Genomic DNA, 25,785 nt, shown 5'->3' on the forward strand with positions numbered 1-25,785 from the left:
CTCAAGATAAGGAGATCAGACTTCCGGGCCCCTAACTCTTTCGAATTTACACTATTCTTCTAAAATATTCCAAGAGATAAGACTATCCCGGATACCTCATTGACATCTTTACTTCTGTTTATTCAGACATCCTGACTCTGGCTTTTAGTAAGAATTTATAGCCTCTCCCCCTTTTCCTCCCCCCCATCCTGACAGAACCCAATGGGTCTGTAAAGAAGTTTCCCACTTCTGTCCCCTTCTTTATTTGTAAAAAGGTATATAAGGATTTGGGATTCTCTCATTCATAGCTGGATACTTTGAGATGAGAGTCCTGTTCAGTCAGTTATGCTCTCCAATTAATAAAATATTAAAAACTCTAATCTCTCTCCTGCCTCAGTTTCTCCGGCATTACGATAGCATAAGGTTAACTCAAATATTATTACAACTACTTGACAGAGAGCTGGACCTTGGAACACCAAGTCTGGCACTGTTTCCACTATAAGATGGAAGACACACACAAAAAATACTATTTGACATGGAAGAGAACATGCGCCAAGAGGAACAGATTAGGGTCTAAGGATATTGGGCTCTGTCACTAACTGCTGTGTGAATAGACATGTGCCAAGAGAATAGGAGCTCTGTGAGAAGGAACCACTTTTTTTTTGGGTCCCCAGCTTTTGGAGCAGGACCTGAAACAGAGGAGGCTAATGAGGTTGACTGTTTGTTGGCCTAGCTACTTATAACCATTAACATCAATTCTCTTGGAAAATATTTACAGAAGAGGGAGCAGTACTTCCTCCTCTTGGTAGAGGTGGGAGACTATGGGCATCTAATATCATATAAGATATGTTCCACCTCTTATTATTTTTTTTAACAACTTTTTGAAAAGGAAGAATTTCATGGAAAAAAGGGAAAGGATATTAGGAAGTATCTGTAGTATATATAAAAACAACAACAACAACAACAAAAGGCATCAGTAAAATTTTAAAAGAAGAAAGAAAATACATTCAGGCATAACTTTTTTTATATTTGGAGGCTACCCCCCTCATCAAAGATGATAAAGAGTTTGCTTAGTGTTTTTTTTTCTCTTTTTCTACAAAGAGTTTCTAGTAAATCCCTCAATTCTTCCCCTCCATCCCTCACTCTACACCAGTGCTCTAGCCACTTTACTACCCAGTTGTTCTCTGACAGTAAAGTTTAGGTAGGATAGTCTTATACTCCTTTTCCAAGTAACTAGCTTAGAATAAACTTGCAGTCATGATGGAAATAGCATTAGTCTTGAGTTAACTGAACTTGGGCTGCCAGATGGTGCCACGGATAGAGCGCTGGACTTGGAACTAGAAGACCCATCTTCAGGAGTTCAAATCCATCCTTAGACATTTACTAGTTGTATGATCTTGCAAATCACTGAACCCTGTTTGCCTCAGTTCCTCATTTGTAAAGTGAGCTGGAAAAGGAAATGCCAAACTACTTCAGAATCTCTGGTAAGAAAATCCCAAATGAGATCATGGACTGAAACAAACAATTTAACAACAAAAAGCTAAGCTAAGTTTGTTTAGGATCAATATAATACTGCCCCATGACCCATGGTGTACAGTAGGGATGTCACTCTCAAATAGAGATGGGGCCCACTAAGCCACATAAAATTATCCCTGTGAGCCAATAACTCAGAAAACCACATATTAAAATCTATTTTTATAATCAATATGTTTTAAAATAAATTATAATAATTTTATAATAAAATGATTTATTTTGTTACATATTTTCATTATATATCTTAATTTGCTTTGGGGAACACTCACTTAGGAGAGTTCCTAGCCATGTCTAACATCTCTGATTTACCATTTACTCTCTATGAATGCTATTTTCTATTATAAAGGAATAGTTTTAATAATTTTTATTTATAATAGAAAATAGCAAAGTTCCCCTTGACTTCAGAAGCACTTAGTTTATAATGGCACCGATTTCTCTGCTTGAAATTCAAGTGAAAAAATCAACAGATCAGGATCAAAAGACATTGACACCATCAGAAAAGCAAGCAGGCAAGCAAAAGAAGTCTAGATCCTCTCAGAAGCCCTTTCCATAGCAATTTTCCTCACGAGGAGGGCTGCAGTCATTTGGAAAATGAATCTTCATCTATTCAAGTAAGTAGCATCTGACAGATTCTGAACCATGTGGTTAGAAAGATGGCAGAAACCCAGCTGACGTTTAGTCTGGTCCAAAGAAGACACCCCTCCAAAGCAAAAGCAGGTCTGAGAATGCAAAGGGATTGCGAACAGCTCACACCATCCAGAGGAGATCTAAGGGGATGTCCTTGATCACCATCCAGTCACTTTAAAACCCTCTCTCCTGGCTCAATGAAGAGAAATCAATATTGTGTCCAACTGCTCCTCAATCTCTCATCAGTCCCGAAACATCCCTCTCTCCACCCAACTCATTCACATCGACCCTAAAGCCAAAGAAATGAAGACTGAAGCTCTACAGCTTCACTCTCTCAGCGTCTCTAAGACCTTCAAGACAGGGGTTCTCAACCTAGGATTTTAAAAAAATATTTCAACAACTACATTCCAGTGTTATTTATTTCCTTTGTAATTCTATAATCTGATTTAATGCATCTAAAAATATTATTCTGATTAAGAATAATAGGCTTCATCAAACTATCGAAAGGGTCTAGAACTCCAAAAAGGTTAAGAACCCTGGCTTTAGAAATAAGCAGTATATCTGTCAACTGACTGTGTATTCTTCTCTTTTTTTTCTTCCAGAGAATAGGTGAAAGGAGAATGAATCTCAATCACCACAGCGTTATTATATACTACATTAAAGTTTACAAAGCATTTTCCCCTAACAACCTTTCTGATGTAAATAGTGATGTAAACATTACTTTCCTATTTTACAGGGAAAGAAATGAAAAGTCAAGTACGTGGACTAGCCCAAAGTCACACAGATGATAACTGCAAAAACAAGAGAAATGAGAAATGGGGAGAAAAGTCTCAGAAATAACAATATAGACTTAAAGGGCCAGTGAGAGTATATAGGTAAACCATATGGACTAAGGTCAACTAAATCCATTAATGAGTAAGAACTAAGTGCCTGTTTTCATTCTTTTTGTTTTTGTTTGCTTCCATTTTATTTTCTTTCTCATTTTTTTCTAGTTTGATTTGATTTTTCTTATGCAGCAAGATAATTGTATAAATATGTATGCATATATTGGATTTAACATATATTTCTACCATGTTTAACATATATTGGACTACTTGCCATTTAGGGGAGGGGGTGGGGAAAAGGGGGGAAAATTGGAACACAAGGTTTTGCAAGGGTTCATGTTGAAGAATTATCCATGCATATGTTTTGAAAAATAAAAAGCTTTAATTAAAGGAAAAAAAAAGAACTAAGTGCCTATAATGTTCCAGGTATGGGGATACAAGGGCAAAAGAAAGTCTTTGCTCTCAAAAAGCACAATAAAAAAGGGATAGCATGGAGCAGATGCATCAGAACTGGGTCCATCAGCTAGCAAAATTCCATCAGATTAAAATGTATCTGGGAAATGTTTAACAAAATAAATTAAAATACAACATAACATAGATAATGTTAATATGTGGTTTTCTAAATCAACATGTGGCCAACAGGGATATGTTTTCTATTTGAGCATGACCCTATTCAGATAGAGACCTGGCCATGTGAGTAAGGAAGTCCTAGATTAAATCCACTATGTTGGGCACTAAATATAATGTCTGGGATAGCTCCCTGGAGGGCCTCAGGATCAGAGTCAGGATCAATCAAAGTCCTTGGTCTTTAGGGGGAGAAGTGAAGAAGGCAGGCAAGCTGCCATGCAGCTTGCCAAAGATGTATCCTGGATTCTGGAGTCCAGTTTCCAGCCCCTCTCCTCATCCTGCAGCCAGGTATATGTTGGAATACACAGGAGCTACTTAACAGTGGCTGCTGGAGATCCAATCCAGAATGGTGAGAGGATGCTACAAGGAGACTGAGAGCCCAATGCGTTGTCTGACCTCTCTCCGCTTCCCTCTGCCTACAATTTATCTCATTCCCAGTCCGCAACACCTGTGTCAGCAAAGGCTGCCTTGCAACTCCTTCAGTTGTTATGATCCGCAGCTGTGGAGGCTCTCGGAGAATTGACCTGTCCCTTAACAGCCCTTACTAGCTGTGTGACCATGGATAAGTCATTAGCTTACTAAGCCTCACTGGCCTATAAAGCCCAGTTAATAATGCCTTCAGTACTTCCTAAGTGGGTTTTCTGGGGGAAAAGGGGAACTTATTAAATGAGACAATGGATGCAAAATGCTTTGCAAACTTTAAAGTGCCTATATAAATATCAGTAACCATGCAAGTACTGCTAGGGCAACTGAATAAATGAAACAGATAAATGTCTGAATAAAATGAGAACTTTTTAGTGACTGACTTCAGGGCTGACTGCCCAGCTGAGTTCTAGTTATCTATTTCCTCCAAATATCTAAACAGTACCCTTTAGAGAGGTAGAAAGAACTAAAAATGTTCCGTATTTGCAATGTCCTCTAAACACAAAGAGGCTTAAAAACAAAATAAAACCAAACAACAACAAAACAGAACAGAAGGTGTTCAGAGAAACACTCAAAAGAACTGTACTAATTGACACAGACTGAAATAAGCAGAACAACAATACATCTAAGAATATCAATAAAAAAGATCACTAAAAGGAAACCAACACAAATGACTGAAAACAAAACAAAAAACAAAAATCTAACCCCAGAGAACAGAAAATGGAATGTATCAGCCTTTGGCAGAGAGGTGAGGTACTATGGGGGCAGAACAATGCCTACCTTCTCAATGGGGTCACCATTCTGAGTTGTTTTCTGTTTAACTAGCTTTATACACACATACACACGTATGGGAAAGTTCCACTCCAGGGGTAACAACAGAAAAGGGGAATAAATATATTTAACAATGATATAAAAACAAAGGAATCAATAAAAGTTATTGGGAGAAAATTATTTCCCCACCCCAAAGCTTCCTGATTTCTATAAAACTACAGGAGACTTGATAAAATAAACTAATATTCCTCCATTCACATTCATTGTTATTTATAAACATCCCCTTAACACTTGAACCTGAAATAAGTTTTGTCAGCAATGGAACTCTCCTATCAGGGTTCATGCAGTGCATTTTTAAAATTGTAGAGTTAAGAGTGATGGGCTACTCTTTGTGTTGACTCTTTAAATATAAATGAAGACTCAAAATCCTTAGGGAGGGGCAACAGGAGGGAGAAATTTAGAAAAAAAAAATTCAGCATGGATCAAACCAACCATGGCAGAATCCATTAAAAATAATTTCCCTAAAGTCTTTATCTTATTTTAATTGATAAGCATTTACTGAGTATATTTTGTCAACGTTACTGACTTTTAATTTTCAAACAAATAAGGCAAGTTTGCTTAAAAAAAAAAAAAGAACAAGTTATGCTCATCTCTTTTTTATTTTGTTGCACTTGGTACCTATGGTAATTGCTGGTGGGCTATAATCAGTGTGCCAAGAGCAGAGTTGATTTATGAATCAACAAATCAATCACCATTTATTAAGAATCTAAGTGCTGGGATATAAAAAGAGATAAAAGATAGTCCCTGTCCTCAAAGAACTTACAATTTATTGGGAAGAGATGACATGCAAACTAATATATACAAAGCACTGAAATTAAGAGAGGCTGGGGAAGGTTTCCTATAGAAGATAATATTTTCGTTGGGACTAATGGAAAACAGTAGCCTAAGCCTTTTCTTTTTTTTATTATCTCACCCAAAGTAGAAGTTACTTCGGGATATGGGTTGTCTCTTACTTTTGTAAGTGGCACAAAACAGATAGCATGCTGGAGTGAGTCAGACCCACGTTCAAATTTGACCTCAAATATTCAATTTTTCAAGTTAAGTCCCTTAATCTCTGTCTATTTCAGTTTCTTCATCTGCAAAATGGGGATTATCATTACACCTACCTCCCAGGGTTATAAGGACAAATGTAAAAAAAATTTTTTTTTAAAATCTGTAAAAGTGCTTAGTACATGTCTGGAATACAGTTGGTGCTCAATATATGCTTGTTTCCTTCCCAGTATCTAGCACATTTTGTTGTTGTTATTCAGTCATTTTAGTTGTTTAATTCTTCGTAAACTCATTTGGGGTCTGTTAGTCAAACACTGGGTGAAATGTATACAGTCACTTGGACAATAAGTCAAAGGGTTGAGATTTGAATCCACTCTGTCCAGTATTCATTAAACTAAATCAAAGCACCTATACAAAGGCAAGTTTTAGCAAAATATTAATGATGATGATAATTATTTTAACTGCATTTATAAAGTGATTCAAAATTTGCTTTACGTAGCTCACCGATTACACCTTATTGATCCCAACAACAACCCTGTGACGTTCTCAAGTTATTATTAACATCCCAATTTTATAGAAGAAGAAAATAAGATCTAGAGAAGGGTAATGGATTTGCCCAAGGTAACAGACCTAATAAGTGCAGAAGCCGCATCTGAATTCTGATTTGGGGTGCAGGCTCTCTTAATTCAAAGTCTAAAAGTTTATCTACTACAACAAGCTGTGGTTTTGTGGCAAATATAAAGAAGAGGTTTGTCATTTCCTTCCCCAGCTCATTTGACAGATGAGGAAACTGAGGCAAATAGGGTCACATAACTAGTGTCTGAGGTCAGATTTGAACTCGGGAAGATGAGTCTTTCTGACTTCAAGCTCAGCACTCTATCCACTGTGTCACCTAGCTGCCCACTTACAACAAGTATCCTCTTACAGTAAAATAAGTCTCATATCCTACATTTGCTGAAAAATTAAAATGAGGAAAAATGGTCAAAAGAGTTCCAATTTTACTGTAGTCACCTAAATTCAAAATTAATGGTGTCTTGAACAAAGTCCTTTAATTGCAGAATTTAAAAATTCATGCTCAATTATCATATTCAATATTTTAAGCTCACTGTGGTATCTATCATTTGGGTAGGAAGGAGCAGTGAGAAATAGTTTATGCCTCTACTAATTGGGAGGTACAGAGCCACCAGAATGGATGAGGATGAAAATAAATGTCTTTCTCTTCCAAGCCTACACACAAGCCTACACCAGCTTTCTGCCCTCAGGATCAAAGCTACACCATGCTGGGCACATAGCCTGCATTCAATAAAACACTTTACTGATTCACTAATTTAAAATGGATTTCCAAAGCCAATGCTGTCTACTTTAGAACAATTTTCCCTCCACAGCAAACACCTTCTGATCACTTCAAAAGGCAAAGTATCAGGCTAGTTACTGGAGATAAAGGTTCAGTTTTCTTGGTAGGTTGGACTGAATAACCTCTTAGGTTCCATCCAGTCCTGCTTCTCATAGTACTAAAAAAAATTCTTTTCTCTCAAAGAACTCATAGCCCAGTATAGGAGATAGAACATGTGTTTAACAAATTAAATGTCAATTATCAACTGGATACAGGCTGGGTGAATGGCATTCTAAGGTAAGGGGGCGAAAGAGAGGCAGAGAAACTGAGAGGGAGAAAGAAAAAGGGGAGAAGAAAGAGGAGGAAAAAGGGAAGAAGGAAGAGAAAAAGAAAAAGAGGAGTAAGGGAGGGAGAGAGATAAGGGAAAGAGAGAACAAAGGGAAGAGAAAGGGAAAAGGGGAGGAAAGGATAAAGAGAGGCAAGGGGGGGTTGAGAGAGAGAGAGAGAAAGAAGAAGAAGGAGGAGGAGGAGGAAGAGGAGAAGGAGGAGGAAGAAAAGGGAAGGAGAGAGAAAGGGAGGGAGGGAGATATCCTGGTTTTCTGGCTTCTAGCTTTGAAAGAAAAGAGTGTCAATTTTCTTCAGATTCCTAATAGGAAAGAAAAACTATCGGAAGAAGATAACAACTCGATCATGTCCCTATCCCTTAGCTACACTTGAAACTTTTCTTGAGTGAAATATGGGACTTTGTCTTGGTTAAACTGAGATATCTTACTCCCAATGGGAGAAACTGAGACAGCTCATTTATATACTTTCTCTGGCTTCTATTTGTTATCACTTTGGATAAATGGATTTGTTTGCTATTTGCTATGTATGTTCTTTGTAGAACTGGCATTGGTGGGAAGGGAATCAAGCCCTGAATGTATAGCTTTGAGCACTTCTTACCAGTTAAAAGGAGAGTGATCAAGAACACAACTTGAACCTAAAAATTATTTCCCTTATAATAATATTACAAGGGGATGGATAGATGTAATCCTAGCCCAGTACCTTTCTCTGAAGATAAAGTCTCCAACCTCTAGCATTAATCTCGATTTCAATTCTGGCAAGAATCAAAATCTCCCTTGGAGAAGAGTGGTCAGAGTAGAGAGATCTCTCCCTGGGAGCCACATCTAAACACTCATGTGGACACACACAACCTATATAGCAAACATTGCACATAGGCAACCTTTACATTAAGAAAGCGCTCTATGAGTAGAGTCTAAAAATAAAATCAACTTCTGTTGTTGGAGAAGTTAAAAAAAAGCTAAACTGTCCTCCCTTGGGGGAGGATAAAAGTTTCTGGTGTAGGAAAATTGGGGCTAGATGACCTATAATTCAAGATGCCTTCCAGCTCTCAGATTCTTACTTCTTATTAATCAAACCACATATAGAGTATTATGATGGGACACGGCCTTTGAGGAAGGATGCTGGCAAAAAAGAAGAATATCTACAGCAGGGTGATCAGAGTGTGGATGCCATGCAAAGATTAGTTAGTAGGATCAAGGTTGTTAAGCCTAAAAAAGAAAAGGCCCATGAAGGATACAATTTCTACCTTCAAGTATCTAAAAAAAGATTAAATTTCTTCTGCTCAGCCCCAAATGGCAAAAGTAGGAGCAAATGGATTTAAGATGCAGACAGGCAGATTTAGATACTTGTAAGGAAAATGTCCTAACAACCACTTTTGTGTCTGGCAGTCTAATGAAGTCTATGGACCAACTCCTTCTCAGAATAAATTCAGAAATGTTCATATTATGAAATATTCTTAAATGCAGAAAATAAAATACATAGGATTGCAAAAGAAACCAAATATATTGAAATATAGTTATCAAAATATATTTTTTTAAATGACCAAATTCTCGGACCCTAGGTTAAGAACTTCTGTATTAAAGCTTTTCAAAAGCAGAGTGGGCTACCTTGCGGGGAACAGTATGTTCCTCATCAACAAAAGTCTCTAAGTTGATGTGGTGGGCTACATTCCTGGGAATGATTGCGGTCTTTTCCAACTCTGAGATTCTGAGCTAGCTGGAATTTGTCTTCTTGAATTGCCATCTTTTCTACAAATACTGCATCTAGAGTATGCAGGAAGCCCTAAACAGGTCAAGAATAAAGCCCTACTCTGAGCTGCTATAATTTCTTGTTTGTACCTCAAGGGGGATTCCCTGTGTGTCCTTAGGAGTCAAGACAGACATCAGTCAGTCTGCACTAGACTGAGAAATTGTTTTGTGCAGCTGGGACCCTGGGAGATAAGGAGACCATTCTATCTAATGATCTAGCAGTTGCCAAGGAAAAAGAATTCGACTTCCTACTCCCCTTCAGAGAGGATTAGTCCTTTTCCCCTCCCCTATGACTTTCTAGTAACTTAAATATCAAGGCTTACCCTGAACTGCTGAGCTTCTTAGGATAGATGGGGAGTTCCCACATGCATGTGACTTTCCGTTTCAGTTTATAATAAATAGGCAGACAATAAACAAATATAAATATATATATAATACATACACACATATTGATGCACACACACATGTACGTACACACATACACAACACACACACTCACACTTTATTTCCCTCTCCACAAAATCATAAGATCCTTTTCCTTTCTAGTGTTTTTCCAATTTACCTATTTCCTCCATGTTTCCAATTCTTTTACCTTAAAGGAGAATATAAGGGAGGAGAATGGGAAAGACAGATATTTTTACATCCCTTTTTTAAAAAATAGCTTTTTATATACAAAACATATGCATGGGTAATTTTTCAACATTGACCCTTGCAAAAACTTCTGTTTCAATTTTTCTCCTCCTTCCCTCCACTCCTTCCCCTAGATGGCAGGTAGTCCCATACATGTTAAATAATGGTAAAGTTTTACATCCCTTTTAGCCACCAAACAGATCTTAGAAAGTCTGAAAAATTCATGAGATGAGATGTGGCTCATTTTCATCAATGTAACCCATGACTTCCACCACCATACACTGTTTACAACTTCCCCTGACATTTTCTGAAATAATTTAACAACTCTTTGGTTGGTTGAAAAATGACATTTGCTCAGATTTGAAAAACCACTAACCCAATGCTAATAATTAATTTATCTAACTTTAAAAAAAAATGGATTCACTGGACCTTGAAGATTATCTATTATTCTACCACCTCATTCTAAAGATAAAGAAACTGAGGCACAGAAAGGTAGAGATATCATTCCTACATATGTTTGTGTGTTGAGTTGTCCACAATGATATAGGTAGTGTTAGAGATTGGGACCCAAGTTTCTTGGCTCCCAAAACAGATCTCTTTTAACTCAAATTTTTCAAATGCTATTAGGAAAAATATATAACAATAGTCCATATATTATATGCTATATTATATATATATTTATATATATTTTATAATTTTTTGGTCTAGACTTATGATTTCATTAGTGTAGGGAGGAGCTCCAAGTGAGAACATTCCCTGCAATAATCTAGATCAGCAACAGTTCTGCTCTTAGGTTGTTGCTATATTTGCAAAATACTCACAGACTTGGAAACAGAAGTGACTAATACCAGCTCGTCCAGTCCTCTCATTTTATAAATAAAGAAAAAGGGACCAAGAGAGGCAAAGTAACCCACCCAGTGTCACTCTTAGCAAGTAAAATGGCAGAGCTGGGATTTCGTAAGACCTACACAGGATCATAGGTGGACCTTAGAGGACTTCCTACTGCATCATAATGTTGTTAAGAGCCTCATGACAACTCCTAGGAGGCAAGGAGTATAAATATTTCCGAGTCTCTTTTACAAATGAACTTAAGAAGTGACTTTCCCAAGGTCATACATTCGTAAAACTGTACAGCTGGGATATGAAAGCTGGGCTAACGCCAAGCCCACTATTCGTATTGTCACTGTGATTTTTTGGGGGGAAAAATAAGGGGGGAAAGTGCAGGTTATAGCATATAATAATATCTAAAATATAGCTAATTAAATATTTACATTCAAATTTATACTAGAAGATTGCAGGGACATCAAAGCAAAGTACAATATAAATAAATCCAGAAATTAATAAGAAATAATTTTGGTTCTTATGCATGGGTTCAAATAATGCCTCAGAATTCCACTTCAAAATTATACACAAATAAATCCTGTAAACTAGAGATCCTCCAGGAAAAAAAAAAAAAAAAACCTCATGATGAAGTTAAACCTCACTAATTCAGCCCGATAATGGGGGGAGGCCAGACTGGATTAGTACAATATCTTATTTACAGACTATTTTAAAGAATTTAAAGAATTGAAGTCTCATTATTTTCAAAGCCTGGATAAGAACCCCAACTGCTAACAAAGTATTTCCAAGCAGAAAGCTCATCAACCTTAATGAATAGATAGAATACATTTATAATTAGCAACATCATTTGCATATCAACAATTAATGTTCTAAAGTACTTAAAACAAAATCACAGAATGTGCCCCCAAAGCCTTATTTAGATTGCTAATTTCTTAGCCAACTCTTTTATCTGGGGCAATGCAGAGATAAACAGATAAACCGGGATACAAATGTGGAGTACTTACTTGAAACTGACACTTTTATGATTATTAACAGTAAAAAAAAAAAAAATTTGAATTTAGACACAGTTTATGATGTCAACTCCTGATTCCATTACTTAGTTAATAGCATGGCACTGACTCGGTCTCTGGGACTCAAGTTTCTTCTTCTGTAATATAAAAGGCTACTCCCTTCTTTAATGACCTCTGAGGTCTTTTCCAGTTTGAATTCTATACTCTAATATATCTCCATGAGATGCAAATGCTAACAAACCCTATTTTTTTGTAATAGAAACAGCTCTGTCAGGTTCTCTGAAGACAGCCCTTGGGCTGGGCATCCTAGGTTTCCCAGGCTGGGAAAAGAGTGTATCCCTGCTCTACTTCTCATTTTATAGTTCCATTCTCCGGCATGGTTCCAATAATTCAACTCTTGTAATCACAGATTAAAATGCACATCCCCCCATTAAAGCAAATTAGCCAAAAATCATTACTTAAATGCTCTTTTCTCGAGACTGTTTACAAACAGTTATGTGTTCAGGCAAACCCACTTCCTTTATAAAGTCAGAGAGGGATGGTTATGAACGGCTGCATCCACAGGCGGCCTTTATTTATCTATAAACAAACTTGATGAACTCGTTCCCCACCTTCAATATTTAGAGGTGATCTGCTAGATTTTCTGTAAAAATTCCTCAAAGGTTTTCCCCGTCAGATACACTAGTTGTTTTGTGCAAAAATCTCTAATTAGGCTGGCTGTCAGCCTGGGCTCTTCCGAGATTACCCTGCAGATGGAGAATGAAGGGAACCAGGCAGCGCATGCAAAGACACAATATGTTAAAACAAGCATTTTGCTTGTACTTTAAGCTCTAATTGAAATTTAAATTCTGCAGTAAAAAAAGACACAGTAAATCATCAAATCTATGGATCAGCCTCACAAAACCAGAGGGCATTCCATTTCAACTGACTGCAAGAACAAATTTGATCTTAATTACTAGGAAGCTCTTACAAGTTCCGAAGGAAGTCACAGCTTAAAGAGGATCAGCCTCCTAACTTCTTGATAAATTAGTTTCTCCAGACTAACCTTTTGGATGCCAAAGAAATATATCACACGCATGGCAGTGAGGAAAATGTCAGTGATCAAAGAGGGGTGAAGTAAATGGCTAAGTAATCACTAAAATGACATGTATGCATGCTTAACAATATGCTAAATATGGGAAATAAAGATTAAAATTTAAATATAAAATTCGAACAACCACTGCCACACACTGGCAGCATTTTTAAAATGTGCTTTCCTTGGAACTTCATACAAAATTTTGAGGTTTCTTAGCCTTTCCCCAGTCCGGCTTTCTTTCTTTTGAGGTCCTTCTATAGAAACGAGGAAACCAGATCTGATTCTTTTCTCCTACCCATTTCACTCAAGATGCCACAGTTCCTTATTTGGAAGATGAGGATTGTCAATTTCATGGTGATAGGATAGAGTGCAACCATCAAAGGGACGGTGACAACCTAGATCGAATCAGACAGAAAGAGAAGGACCAGCTGAAAAGCCCCCGTTTACAATTGACTACTTTCTACACAGCCATCAGAAATGATCTTGATGGCTTAATGAGCTCTGAGAAAGCATCTATTTAAATGTACCCAAGTGTAACAAGAGTCTGGAAGAAGTTCTCTTTTTGCCCCTTTTCTTAAGTGGGTCAGGAACCTACCTGCAAGATCACCTTACCCCCTGGGGAGAGAAAACCCCAAGGAAATGGGAGTGACTTTTCTTTTTAATAGCAACATGTTTTCTTACCTGTGCTTTATTGAATCTTTTTTGTGGTGGTGTGTTTTCACCAAATTTTTGCTATAATAGATTTGCCAGTAGGGAAGAAAATCAGCAGGAGAAAAGAACGCTTTCCTTTTTCACAAGGGAGAAGTCTGCATTTTGGGTTGGGTCCTGCTTTTGCTCAATATAGTTCCATATTGCTGTTGTTTTAAACAGTCTCCCTTTAATGCTGGACATTTGGACCTGCTGCTGATTTTGTGTGTTCTGAAAAGTGTAGATGGGGAAGGAAGGGAGAAGGCAAGGAAGAGAGGGAAAGTAGAAGGAGAGGAGGGAAAGAGAAAGAAAGAAAAGAGAAATGGAGGGAAAGAAGGAAGAGGAAAGTATTTATTAAATGCCTACTGTGTGCCAGGCACTGTGTTAAGCAATTTACAAATATTTTCTCATTTGATTATTTGTCCCAATATCCAAAAATAAGAATCAAAAAGAAAAACAATTGCATGTGTGCATATATTTGTATATGTGTGTGCATAAGTTCATGGATCCCAGTTTAAGAACTGCTAATTTAGTCCAATACACATCTAAACTTGAATCCACTCCAAAACATTCCCTCTCTCAAATACATTCACTGATGAGGAACGTACTACCAAGGTAGAAGGAAGGAAATCACACCATTTTCCAGATTGTAAATGCTTAGTACTTTTCCATGACCTCTAGAATAAAACAAAGGTTCCTCAGCCCATAATTTAAGCTTCCTATCATCTTGTTCCAATTGATTTCTCTAGACTCATTTCATTCTACTTCCCTTCACGAATGCTACATTTTGACCAAAGTGGATTACCAGTGGTTCTCTTGAAGGCAATGTTCCATCTCTTACCTCCACACATTTTGTATAGGCCATTCCTAATATGTGGAATGCATTCCTTCCTCATCACTTCCATGAAAAACTTTTGCCTTATGTATCTCAGGGCAAGGAGCTACCTGATTGATAAAACTCTTCTTGACCCTCCCCACCTTAGTTGTTAGTACATCCTTTTAACAGCCTCCATTTGTTTTATTTGTGTATTTACTTGTACTGATGCTATATAGCCTCTCTGTCCCCTGCCCTCCAACAAAGGAACATAAATTCTCAAAGGCAAAGATGGTTGGCTATGTCACTATATTTGCTATGGATTACCTAACACAAGTAAGTGCTTAATTAATGTCTATGATTTCCCTGCTACCATTTTTATAATGATTATTTTCAAAAGCAATGATAGGACCACTGTGTAGGGATGCCATCTGATGTATTACAAAGAAGCAGGAGAGATACTAAAAATAATAGAAGTCCAAAAGAAAGGTTGGGTCTGGAGGGGAAAGCATTGAGGAAATCTACATGGGAAGCGGTATCATTTCGAAGGTTCTAGGTATCCATTGTCAAGCTATCTCCAAGAAGAATAGATTCCATTAGAATGGAAAATTTTAATAGTAGCAACTAAGAAAAAAGATAGAAACAACTCAACATTTCTGCATAGCATTTTAAGATGTGCAAAGTAGTTTTTTCACAAAAGCCTAAAGCTCAGAAAGATTTAGGGACTGTCTTATGGTCACATGGACAGTAAATGATGACCTTAAGAGACTATGGAGTCTCTAAGCATGTGTCACAATCTTGAATAACTAAAGTTACACTAGAAAGATGTCTCCTCTAAGGAGTATTCAAGGTTGAATTTTATTCTACAATCAAAAGATCTTTGAAAATCAGATAGTAGTAGACCCAGTAGGATCCTGTTCTTTTTTCTGTGGCTGTAGAGATGTGATCTCCAATAGATAACTATTTAGAAGCCAACCCATTCACTTTTCATGTTTTCATCAACATCTTTAATGCTTGCACAGATTATTACAATATAAGTTCTCTAAAAGAGGCAGTTTATAAAGCCAGGTTCCCTTGAATCTGACCTTTCATGTCCCTTCCAGCTTTAGCTCAATGATCCCACAATCTACCTGCTTCCTTGGGGAACTAAAAGTTCTTAGAGATAACAGACATTAGGGGGAAAAACCTAATTTGTAGCACTGCATTCAGCATTATTTAAAGTTTTAACATATCTTTATGTGTATTATGAAGAAATCCTAAGTGTTTTTAAAAAGCCATTTAATACACTCTTACACTTTTATAGCAGCACATCAATAGCTAGAGAAAACTGCAGATTCTAAGTCACTAGATAGAAATTGAATAATTAATAAGTGACAGAAGAGAGCTTTGAAAGCCTAGAAGAGTTACACAGATGTGGAAAAATAACAGTCAATCACTGCCTCAAAACTCAACAACTAGGAAAAAAAAAACCCCAACACCCCACAAAAAACCAACTTTACAAAACACCGAAAAACTGTGGAGTCAGACAGATGCCTCTATTTGTATTTTCTCTTCTACTCTTTCTAGAGAAGACAGCTCATAAGTACTGCTCACAAAGCACGTTGTCAACATGTACAAAGGCAGTGTCTTAATATAGACAAAATCAGCTATTTTCAAGATTGGGAAGGTATCGGCAGTCCAGGAGACTAGAGGACCACTAATGGGATGCAAAGCTTTAGCTTCTGGGTGACTGCTACCAGTCTGCCCCAGGCTCATTGTGATTGAAGAAGGCAGAGGGTCCCACTGGTGGAGTTACTCAGTAACCAATGGGATATGAGCAGGTGGACAGGTGCCCGTGACACACAAAATCTCCTTTCTATTTGGTAACAATTGCTACTTAACTGCCATTGGCATGCCAGAGGCCCAAGAGGGAATTAGGACTGAGGTCTTCCTGCCATTCCAAAGAATCCCAAAGCAGGGTTCATGCACAGGAATGAATAAACTACCTCCAGGCAAGATTCTATCTGCTTGATGAATAAATAATGACTTTGGTATGCACATATTTTGACCCAGAATTTTTAAACAGTGACCTTTTTATTCTAAAATGTACATAGGGGACAAGTCTATATTATATACAGTTTGTGTGTGTAAATACACAGTACTAATCTCTTCCCTTCTTTTTCTCTAACATCAAGAACTTAAAAAAAAACCCTCAAATTAAGACAAAATCTTTACATAATTTTTAATATTTTTTTTGCTTACCATAATTAGAATTAAGTGAAGAAGGCTACTTTATGCCATTATAATTTCTATCTTTTTCACTGCTAGCCAGAGCTGTTAAACTAGTCCATTAGCAAGCAAATTCCTCTAAACAAAAAATTGATATAGTTTAAAAATACTGGCCATATTCTATAGAGATCTTTCCTATGTCTACCCTCAGTGAGTTCCAAGTTGTACGGCAGTGACTGGCAGATTAATTAGGATCAAAATAACTATATTCCTATTATCTAAAAAACCTTACAAAGGGATGACTACACAATGGGAAAAACAGATTTGATACCCTCTGCCATATACTACCCATGTGATCTTGGATAGCTTACTTCTCCTTTGTTTTCTCATCTGTAAAACGAAATAACAAATGTAAAGTGTTTTTGCAAACCTTAAAACATCATATAAAAGCAAGCTCATGCTAGCTATTACTGGCTCTTATTTAAGCCTAAAAGCTTACAATGGCAATAAGACTTTTGGGAAAACCTGTAATATTATTGTTATTGTTTTTATTATATAATGAGTATTAAAATAAAGGAATTATATACATAGCCTTTAAAGGACCTGTTCCAGTTTTAGAATCCTAGGATAGCAATGACCTTTGACGTGGCACAGGTTATACCCGAGTTCCAATTCTGGCTCAGATACTTACTAGCCGTGTGAGCTTGGACAAGCAACAAGGTAAATCTCAGTTTACCATCTATAAAGTGAAGATGAAAATAATGTTTACTTCACATCATTGTTGTTAGGATTAAGCAAGTCAATATACATAAAGTGCTTTGCAGATCTTTAAATGAGATATACACACACACTGCTGTAATTTGTGAGTTTTCTTGACAAAAAGAACAAGCGGTTTGCCATTTTCTTGTCTAGTCCATTTTACAGATAAGGAAACTGAGGCAAACAGGGATTAAGTGACTTGTACAGGATCACACAGCTAAGCAAATGTCTGAGGCCAGATTTGAATTCAGAGCTTCCTAACTCCAGGTCCAGTGCTCCACCTACTATACTACCTAGATATTATATAAATGCTAGCTAGAATCATTATTAATTATTATTATTATTACTACTTCTACTATCCTGCAAATGGGAGAGATAGCCTAGAATTGGAGGTAGATAAGCACTGTGAGATTTCCAAGAAACACAAGTCTTCAAACAAAAGGCCAGTGAGCTTGATGACAATTTCTGGCACAATTCCAGAATGCATTGTTAAAGTGGTAGTTTGTGAGAACTCGGGGAGGGAAGCAGAGATCATTATAAGTCAGCATGGGTTCATTAAGAGCAAGTCAATGCCAGACTAATCACATTTTCGTAGTGGATGGGTTATGAGCCTGGCAGATCAAAGGACCGTTGTACACGCTCTATGATATACCTGGATATCGACAAAGTTTCTCATGCATCCCCCGTGGAAGAGACAGGTAGGTTAGGTAGGTGGATTTGGAGCTGACTGAATGACCAAATGGGAAGAAGAGTGATTAAATGGATCAATGTCACCTGAGAGGGAAGCCTCTAGTGGAGTACTCCCCCTACCCCCCAGATCTATTCTTGGTCTTTTGGCCTTAACATTTTTGTTAATGACTTAGAGAAAGATAGATATGGCATAGTTAGCTAAAGTTAGAAATGAAAGGTAGCTTGGAGAGGTAGCAAACCCACTGAGTGACAGAATTGGGATTCAGAATGATCTTAAAAGGCTACAACTGTGGACCAAATGTAATAAGATGAAATCTAATAGGGATAAATGTTTTTTTAAAAATCCTTGATCTTGGGTTCAAAAAAATCAACTGCATAGTATGGAAGAGATGTGACTAGACAACAGTTCCTGTAAAAAGGACCCCAGAAGGTTAGTGAACTATAGATATGTGATGATGACAACTAAAAAAGCAAAGATAATTTTAGGGCACAACAAAAGTACAGTCATACAGGGCAAGAGTAGTAATTTTCCTTAAGTGTAGAACTGACCATGTGATGTCTCTACTCCATCAATTCTAGGGAACAAGAGAAAAACTTCTTTTTAATTTTTTAAGCATTTCCCTACCTGTTTTTCCAAACTCATTAGATATGACTCTCCCTCTCACACTGTCAACCAGCCAAATGACTTCCCATTTCATATTTATTTTTTCATCTCTGTGCCTTTGCGAGGCCCATCTCTCATGTATAGAATACATTCCTCCCTTAGGTTCACCTCAAAAAGGTCCTATCTTCTTTTAGGATTTGTTGTTATCCAAGATATGTGATGATCAACTGTGATGGCTTTGGCTCTTCTTAAGAATGAAGTGATTCAAGGCAAATCCAGTAGACTTGTGATGGAAAGAGAAAATCCACAGAGAACTATGGAGACTAAATGTGAATCAAAGCATAGTATTTTCACTTTTTGTTGCTGCTGTTTGTTTTTTCTCTCATTTTTTTCCCTTTTGATCCAATTTTTCTTGCACATGATGAATATGGAAATGTTTAAAAGAATTGCACATGTTTAATCTCTATTGAAGTGCTTGCTGTCTAGGGGAGGGAGGAAGTAAGAAGAGAGGGAGAAAAATTTGGCACACAAAGCTCTACAAAGGTGAATGTTGCAAATTATCTTTGTATATATTTAGAAAAATAAAAACTACTGATTTTTTTAAAAAAAGATTGTTGTTATATATAACCTATATTAAATTACTTGCCTTTCTCAATGAAATGAGGTAGGGAGAGAAAAAGAATTTTTAACTTAAAATTTTATGAATTAATGTTAAAAAAATCGTTTTACTTGTAATTGATAGAAAATAAAATACTAAAATAATTCAAAAAGATAAAATCATCAGGATATAAAAAAAGATTGTTGTTGTTTAATTGTTTTTTAGTCATGTCTGACTCTTCATGACCTCCCATTTGGGGTTTTCTTGGCAAAGAGATGTAGTTTGCCATTTCCTTCTCTGGCTCACTTGAGGAAACTGAGGAAAACAAAGTTAAGTGACTTGCCCAGGATCAAAAAGTAGTGTCTGAAGCAAATTTGACTTCATGAAGATTAGTCTCCTGATTCTAAGCTCTATCCATTGTGCCACCTAGCTGCCCTTCCTTTACGATAGGTTTCACATATATATTTGATAATACATTGCCTATCTGGGAAAAGGCTGGAGAGACAGAGGGAGAGAGAAAGAAAGAGAGAGAGAGAGAAAGAGAGAAAATCTGAAACTCAAAATTCAAAAATAAGAAAAGAATGTTAAAAATAAATTTAAATCTAAAAAGATGCAACTCAAGTATCTTCTTCTTAACATCTTTCCAAACTCAATCCTAGGACCATCTCTCCAAAACTATTTTTCATATATTTTATCTTCTATTGTTTTATTATTTTATGTTTTATTTTTTATTTTAAATCTTCCTATTCACTTTATGTTTATGTTGAATATACTCAGACACATACATTCTTTTCTTTCCCATTAGAACATTAAGTTCCTTGAGACTAGAGATTGCTTTAGTTTTATATTCTGTCTTCAGTACTTATATATACACAAAGCTTACACTTAGTAAGTACTTAAATCCTTTTTATGTGATCAATAGACATACTATGCTTGGGCCTAGATGGACCATATCAGCCATTTTAGAAGAACATTGACAAGATGAAAAATATTAAAAGGAAAGTGACTGAGGAGAGTAAGGAAACTCAAAGTCATGTCATCAGAAGGATAGTTTGAAGAAGAAAAGACTATTAAGGATGGGGATAGCTAATTTCATACATCTTCGAGACTGTCAAGTAGAAGGATTAGGTTCTTCTTGGCCCCAGGAGGTGGAATTAGGAGCAACGAATGGAAGGAATCTAAGAAGCAGATACTACTAAGGAAAATGGTGGGTATGGAACTAGTTGTTTTTGTTATTCAGTCTGTCCTGACTGGTTCATTTGGAGTTTTCTTGGCAAAGATACTGGACCGGTCTGCTATTTGCTTCTCCAGGTAATTTGACAGATGAGGAAACTGAGGCAAAGAGTTATAAGTGATTTGATCACACAGCTAGAAAAGGGTGAGGCCACATCTGAACTCAGGTCTTTCTGATCTGGTGCTCTAACCACTGTACCACCCAAAATAGCAGGTGAGTCACTTAACACCTGAATGATCACAGACAAGTCACTTATCTTTTTTGTGAAGCTTTGTAAAAGCAAGGCAGGGGGCTGTATTCGATAGACTCTTAAGGTTTTTTTCTTCACACTCCTTATCTGTGATCTTATAAACTTTCTTGAATAGTTCTGTTACCTACTAAATAAGGTCCAAACTCTAACCTGGCATTCAAGGCCTTCGAGTGTGATGGCTCCTTACTCATCTCATATTGTTTACTTGTTCAATCCTGGAGAAGCCAAGGGGCAAAAGTCATCCTTTGATAGGGTGCAGTTTACCATTATGGAATAGCACAAGATATATGCATACCACATATAATAGCGATTTACTTTCTCCACATTCCTCTGCATCCCTACCTGTTATTTTACCCCTATGGAAGAGCTGGCATCAGCTGATTTTTAAAGCTTCCCATCTGAGAAGAATTCTGACCAAGAGGTTACTTTCTCCCTTTGCTCAGCATTTCCAATGGTACTGAAGTAGAGCAAGGAGTCACAGTGAACTTTCTTTCATCATTTCTGAATGTCTGTGTCATTCTGGTTCTCTTCAGGCAAACTCAGTGTCCTTGGATCTGTCTGTACTGCCCTTCGAATCTGCCAAGGGCCCACTTGTGTACAGCAGAGCCCCAGGTGCAGAGATCCTCCTGTTTCTCCATCTATTGGACCCCTGTGGAACTTGAGGCGTAGGTAGGTCAAGAGAGTCAAATATTTTAATAGGATTTTCCTTCACTAGCTGCTGATGGCTAAAAAGAGAGAGATTTCTGACTGGCTTTGCTATTTAATAACAAACAGATCTGAGGAGAAACACATTTGTCACAAAGATCAGGTAATGTTCCATACCGTAAGGATATTTTGTGTCCAGTTTACTATCAGCCGTTCTCCTCCAGGGAAGCAAGTCATCACTACACCCATTGGGCATCCCATTGTACCCAATTCCAACAATTTTGTTTTCTGCGTTGACGATGCAAGCCCCAACCTAAGTAGGAAAAAAAAGTCCAAATGGTTTCAATTTGAGAACTAGACTTAAAATCAGGGTTCAAATTTTACCTCTGACATTTATTCACTCACCTGTGTGACCTGAGGCAATTACTTAAGCTCTTCAAATCTGTTTCCTCATCAATAAAATGGGGATATGTATTATAGTTACCTCAAAGATTAGTTATAAGTTTCAAATATCATATATATAAAATTGTTTGCAAAATTTCAAGTGCTATATTAATATTTTTATGATTATCATTACTACCTCATAAAGTAATGAGGCTCATAAAGGTGCTGTGAGAAACAAACTTAGTCAGTTGCCAGCCCAATAAGAGCTCTTAAAAACATTAGCCCTGAATTAACAACAGTAATTAATAATTTTTTTTTGGTTGCTGAGGCAATTGGGGTTAACTAAATTGGCCAGGGTTACACAGCCAGAAACTAATAAAAATTTTTAAACAATAACAATAGTTAACATTTATATAGCTCTTATTATGTGTCAGATACAGCATTAAGTATTTTAAATGATCTTAGTTGATCTTCTCAACAACTTAAGAGGTAGATACAGTTATTATCCCCATTTTACAAATGAGGAAACTAAAGCAAAGGTTAAGTGATTTGCCTATGTTACATAGCTAGTTAAATGTCTGAAGTTGGATTTGATCTCAGGTCTTCCTGACTCTAGATGTAGCATTCTATGTATTTCAAAAAGGATCCAGAGATGAGTAAGTCATGATTTCTACTGTTAAGTAAGCAGTTTACAATCCAGTGGGAGGATAGAAAGATATAGCTAATATTGATACAGAAAGGCATAACGGTCTATAGATCAGGCCTCTGACTCAAGAACTGGTAGTCCTGCCTTGGGCATATGCTAGTACATGAGAAACAGAAAGTACTGTGATAATCTACAAGAGAGCACTTGATTTAGCATTATTATTACAAGCAGAAAAATTTAATGAAACCAAAAATACGATTAGGTCCAAAGCCACTGAAATGGAAGGTGCCTTATCTCGTTAGAATGAAATTTTTCTATTCTCTTGTATCGGCATCTATATCCCCAGTCCCTAGCAAAGCTCTTTACACACAGCAAGTGCTTAATAAATATTTCTTGATTGATTAGCCATTTCTCAAACCTGCCCCAACAATCTACCACAATCTTTCAACAAATTCCTGCTGCAATGAGGCAGTTAACTGAAGAACCTAACAATGTACTCAAGCAGCAGACTGTAAGAGAAGAAATAAAACCAGGAACACGGAGATAGCAGATTTATCCTAAATCTTAAAATTAATGGTTAGTCTACTAAGTTTTCCCTTTTCAGCCATTAATGCATTTATGTGCATCTCTGTGAATATGAGTGAATTACAGTCTGCGAAATGGTCTTACCTGGGAATTTGGATCTTTACTCCTCTGAGCAGATAAAAAGGCCACAGCCATGAAGTATTCGGGCCATTCCAAATAGTCATCCCGTTTTTTAGTTGTTTCACTGTGGCTTGAGCTGTAGAGACAACAAAAGCAATGTAAGTCAGAGGAGGAGAAAAAGAAATTGAAAAGCCCAACATTTGAGAAAAGCTAGGTGAAGATTATATATTTCTATGGGAAATGAAATGATTATTATACTGATAGCAATAAAATTAAGAGCTTCCCTCATAGCACAGTGCCTGGCACCATAGTAAGGGTTTAATAAATGCTTATTGACTGACAGTAGCGTGAGCTATAAATGGGCTAAAGTTTATGAAAGAAGACGGAGGCTGTCAGCTCATGGAAGGTCATCGAGGAAATGAGTTGACATCTCACTAGAGCACCCTGAAATCTGTCTGGGCTCAACTACCAGGCTTGGCAGCGAAGTCATGTGGAAACCACACAGTTGAGGTCTGGGGTGGGGGAGGGAAGGGGGGAGAGGACCTTATAAAAGTTTTGCTTGAGGATCCATTTTTTAAAGATATATTCACTGGGTGAAGTTCTGGACCTAGAGAGCAAGACCAAAAAGTTAAATTCCACTAAGTTTTATTAAACTTAGTGATTTGAGGTAAGTCACTTAAAACTGAATCTGTTTCCTCAATTGTAAAATGAGTCTAATGTTGCTGCAACTACTTCATAGTACTATTTTGAAGTTGAAATGAGTTAAATCTACGTAAAGTTCTTTGCAAACATTTAAGTGTTATATAAATCTCAATTACTATTACTATTATTACTGTTTCATGAATCTGTGGTGAAAAAGAAAATTAGCCCAGTATTCAGCCAAGCAAGGACACTTAAAATGGTAGCTTAGAAAAACAGTAACTCCTCCTGAGAAGAGGTCAAGGCACATTTTCCAACATAATGGAAGCTGGGAACTGTTTTCTTTCTGTCTCTGTAGCTATAACATTTAGCATAGTGGCACACAGCAGGCATTTAATATATGCTTGTTTTTTAGACTGATTTTCCATATACTAAAAGAGAAGTGCTTTCCATTAAGTCTCTCTCTCCAGAGATCCTCATATACTGAATGGAATTGGGACTGAAAAGGTAATGGAAAAATTTTTATGAATTCAAATCAGATTCCTAAAGGGTTACTTTTTTCTTTATATGCTTTTACAAGAGACATACCAATATTATATATGAGTTTTCTATTCCAAGGCTTCTCTTGGTATAATGAATAGTATGCTCTGGACTGAAAACATAAGTATTTGTGTTGAAATCTTGTCTTGGTCTTGTACTAGTTTTGTTAGCCTGGGCATATCATTGAGGCTCTATTTCCTCATTTGTATAGTGGGAATGATAGCAGCTACTTTATAGAGCTGTTTGGAGGATCAAATGAGAAAAAACACTTTACAAATGTTAAGCGCTAAAAAAAAAAAAAAAAAAAAAATGCAAGCGATTATTATTAAGGTGTTTTGCAAACCAGATTAGCGATCGTGATTATTGTTGATATTAATATGGGAGTTTGAGGCGGTGGAACTTTAAAATTAGGTTTCGATTCATCAGATCATTCAAGGGTTCATAATCCTTCGACCCCTACTCATTACCAGAGTATTTCAGTGGATATGGGACAGGTAGGGTAGGTAGGCTGAACACATTCCAGTTTGAAAACTGCAAAGACCCCAGCGCTTTTGCCCCGCTGGGAGTCTGAAAGTGAACTTGACAATGACAATAACGCCCCACGTGGCCCCGGACGCCCACCGCAGGGCACCTAGCAGCTGCGCGCCAGGTAGGCGCCGGGACCGCGGGCTTGGTCACATTCCCGCCCCCACTCCCGTGCCAGATGCGCCACTGGGGGTGGGGGGAAGAAGAGGAGCAGGGCAGGAGGGGAAAAGGAAGAGGATTGAGGAGGAGGAAGAGACAGACTAGGAAGAAGAGAAAGGAGGGGGAGGGGAGGTAGGAAGAGGAGGAAGAAGGAAGAAAAGAGGAATGAGGAGAGCATGGAGAGGGGGGAGGAAGGGGAAAAGGAGGAGGAGTCGGAATGAGAAGGAAGGAGGGGGAGATAAGGAGAGGAGGAAGAGGAGAAAGAGTAAGAGAAGAAAGGAGGGGAGCAGAGCGTACCCTGCAAGCTGGTCCCGGCTCATCTCGCCGCTGCTACAGCCACCTTCCCGCCTCAACGCGCTGCCAACAAAAGCGGGAAGAGGAGGAGCCGGAGGCGGGGCCGGTGCTCCTAAAGCTCTCCGGGCCACAGAGGAGGGAGCGGAACCGGGGCAGCCTCGCCACCTCCTGCGGCCCCTGACCCGCCTCCTAGAGCCCTGCTCCTCCGCTTCCCCACCTCCTCCTTCCCATCCTCTCTCCACCTCCTTCTCCAATGCCTAAATGCCGCCTCGAAGAACAAAACTGCGCAAAAGTCTAACACATTGCAAGTTTCTCTCGTGTTCTGCTGGTCTCTAACCTTGCCCTAAGCGCGTGGAGACCCCTTGGGCGAAATTCCATTCTTGTAAATGGGATTTTCACCTCTTGTGCATTTGCACGGGCCCCCCCCCCCCCATTCCACGGGATTCTGCGCGACTGGGAGAAAGCCCGTAGAACGTGCGCATTCCAAGCATTGGGTTCCCTGCCCGCCCACCTCCCATGGACTCTGTCTCTGCTTCTGCCTAATCTCTAGTCCTGCCCTTCCTCATTCCTAACTGCATTCTTTTTCTGAGCGTTGAGATTCTTAAGTGAGATTACAGATTTCTAGAGTGTTGATCTTTTTTTTTTTTTTTTT

At 37.8% G+C, this 25,785-nt stretch overlaps 1 protein-coding gene across 1 annotated transcript in view; it reads right to left on the reverse strand.

Moving 5' to 3' along the window:
- DCTD (dCMP deaminase) overlaps nucleotides 1–25,417 on the reverse strand; it is a 44,337-nt gene extending 18,920 nt beyond the window's left edge. Inside the window, exons 1-3 of the mRNA XM_051964827.1 lie at nucleotides 25,137–25,417; nucleotides 23,001–23,112; nucleotides 21,479–21,614 (exon numbers count right to left, since the gene is read on the reverse strand). Coding sequence (XP_051820787.1) covers nucleotides 21,479–21,614; nucleotides 23,001–23,112; nucleotides 25,137–25,159 — 271 coding nt within the window. The 5' untranslated portion in view covers nucleotides 25,160–25,417. The remainder of the gene's footprint in view (nucleotides 1–21,478; nucleotides 21,615–23,000; nucleotides 23,113–25,136) is intronic.
- Between the last annotated feature and the right edge of the window lie 368 nt (nucleotides 25,418–25,785).

Source organism: Antechinus flavipes, chromosome 6 (genome assembly GCF_016432865.1).
Source record: "Antechinus flavipes isolate AdamAnt ecotype Samford, QLD, Australia chromosome 6, AdamAnt_v2, whole genome shotgun sequence".
Classification (NCBI taxonomy): Eukaryota; Metazoa; Chordata; class Mammalia; order Dasyuromorphia; family Dasyuridae; genus Antechinus; species Antechinus flavipes.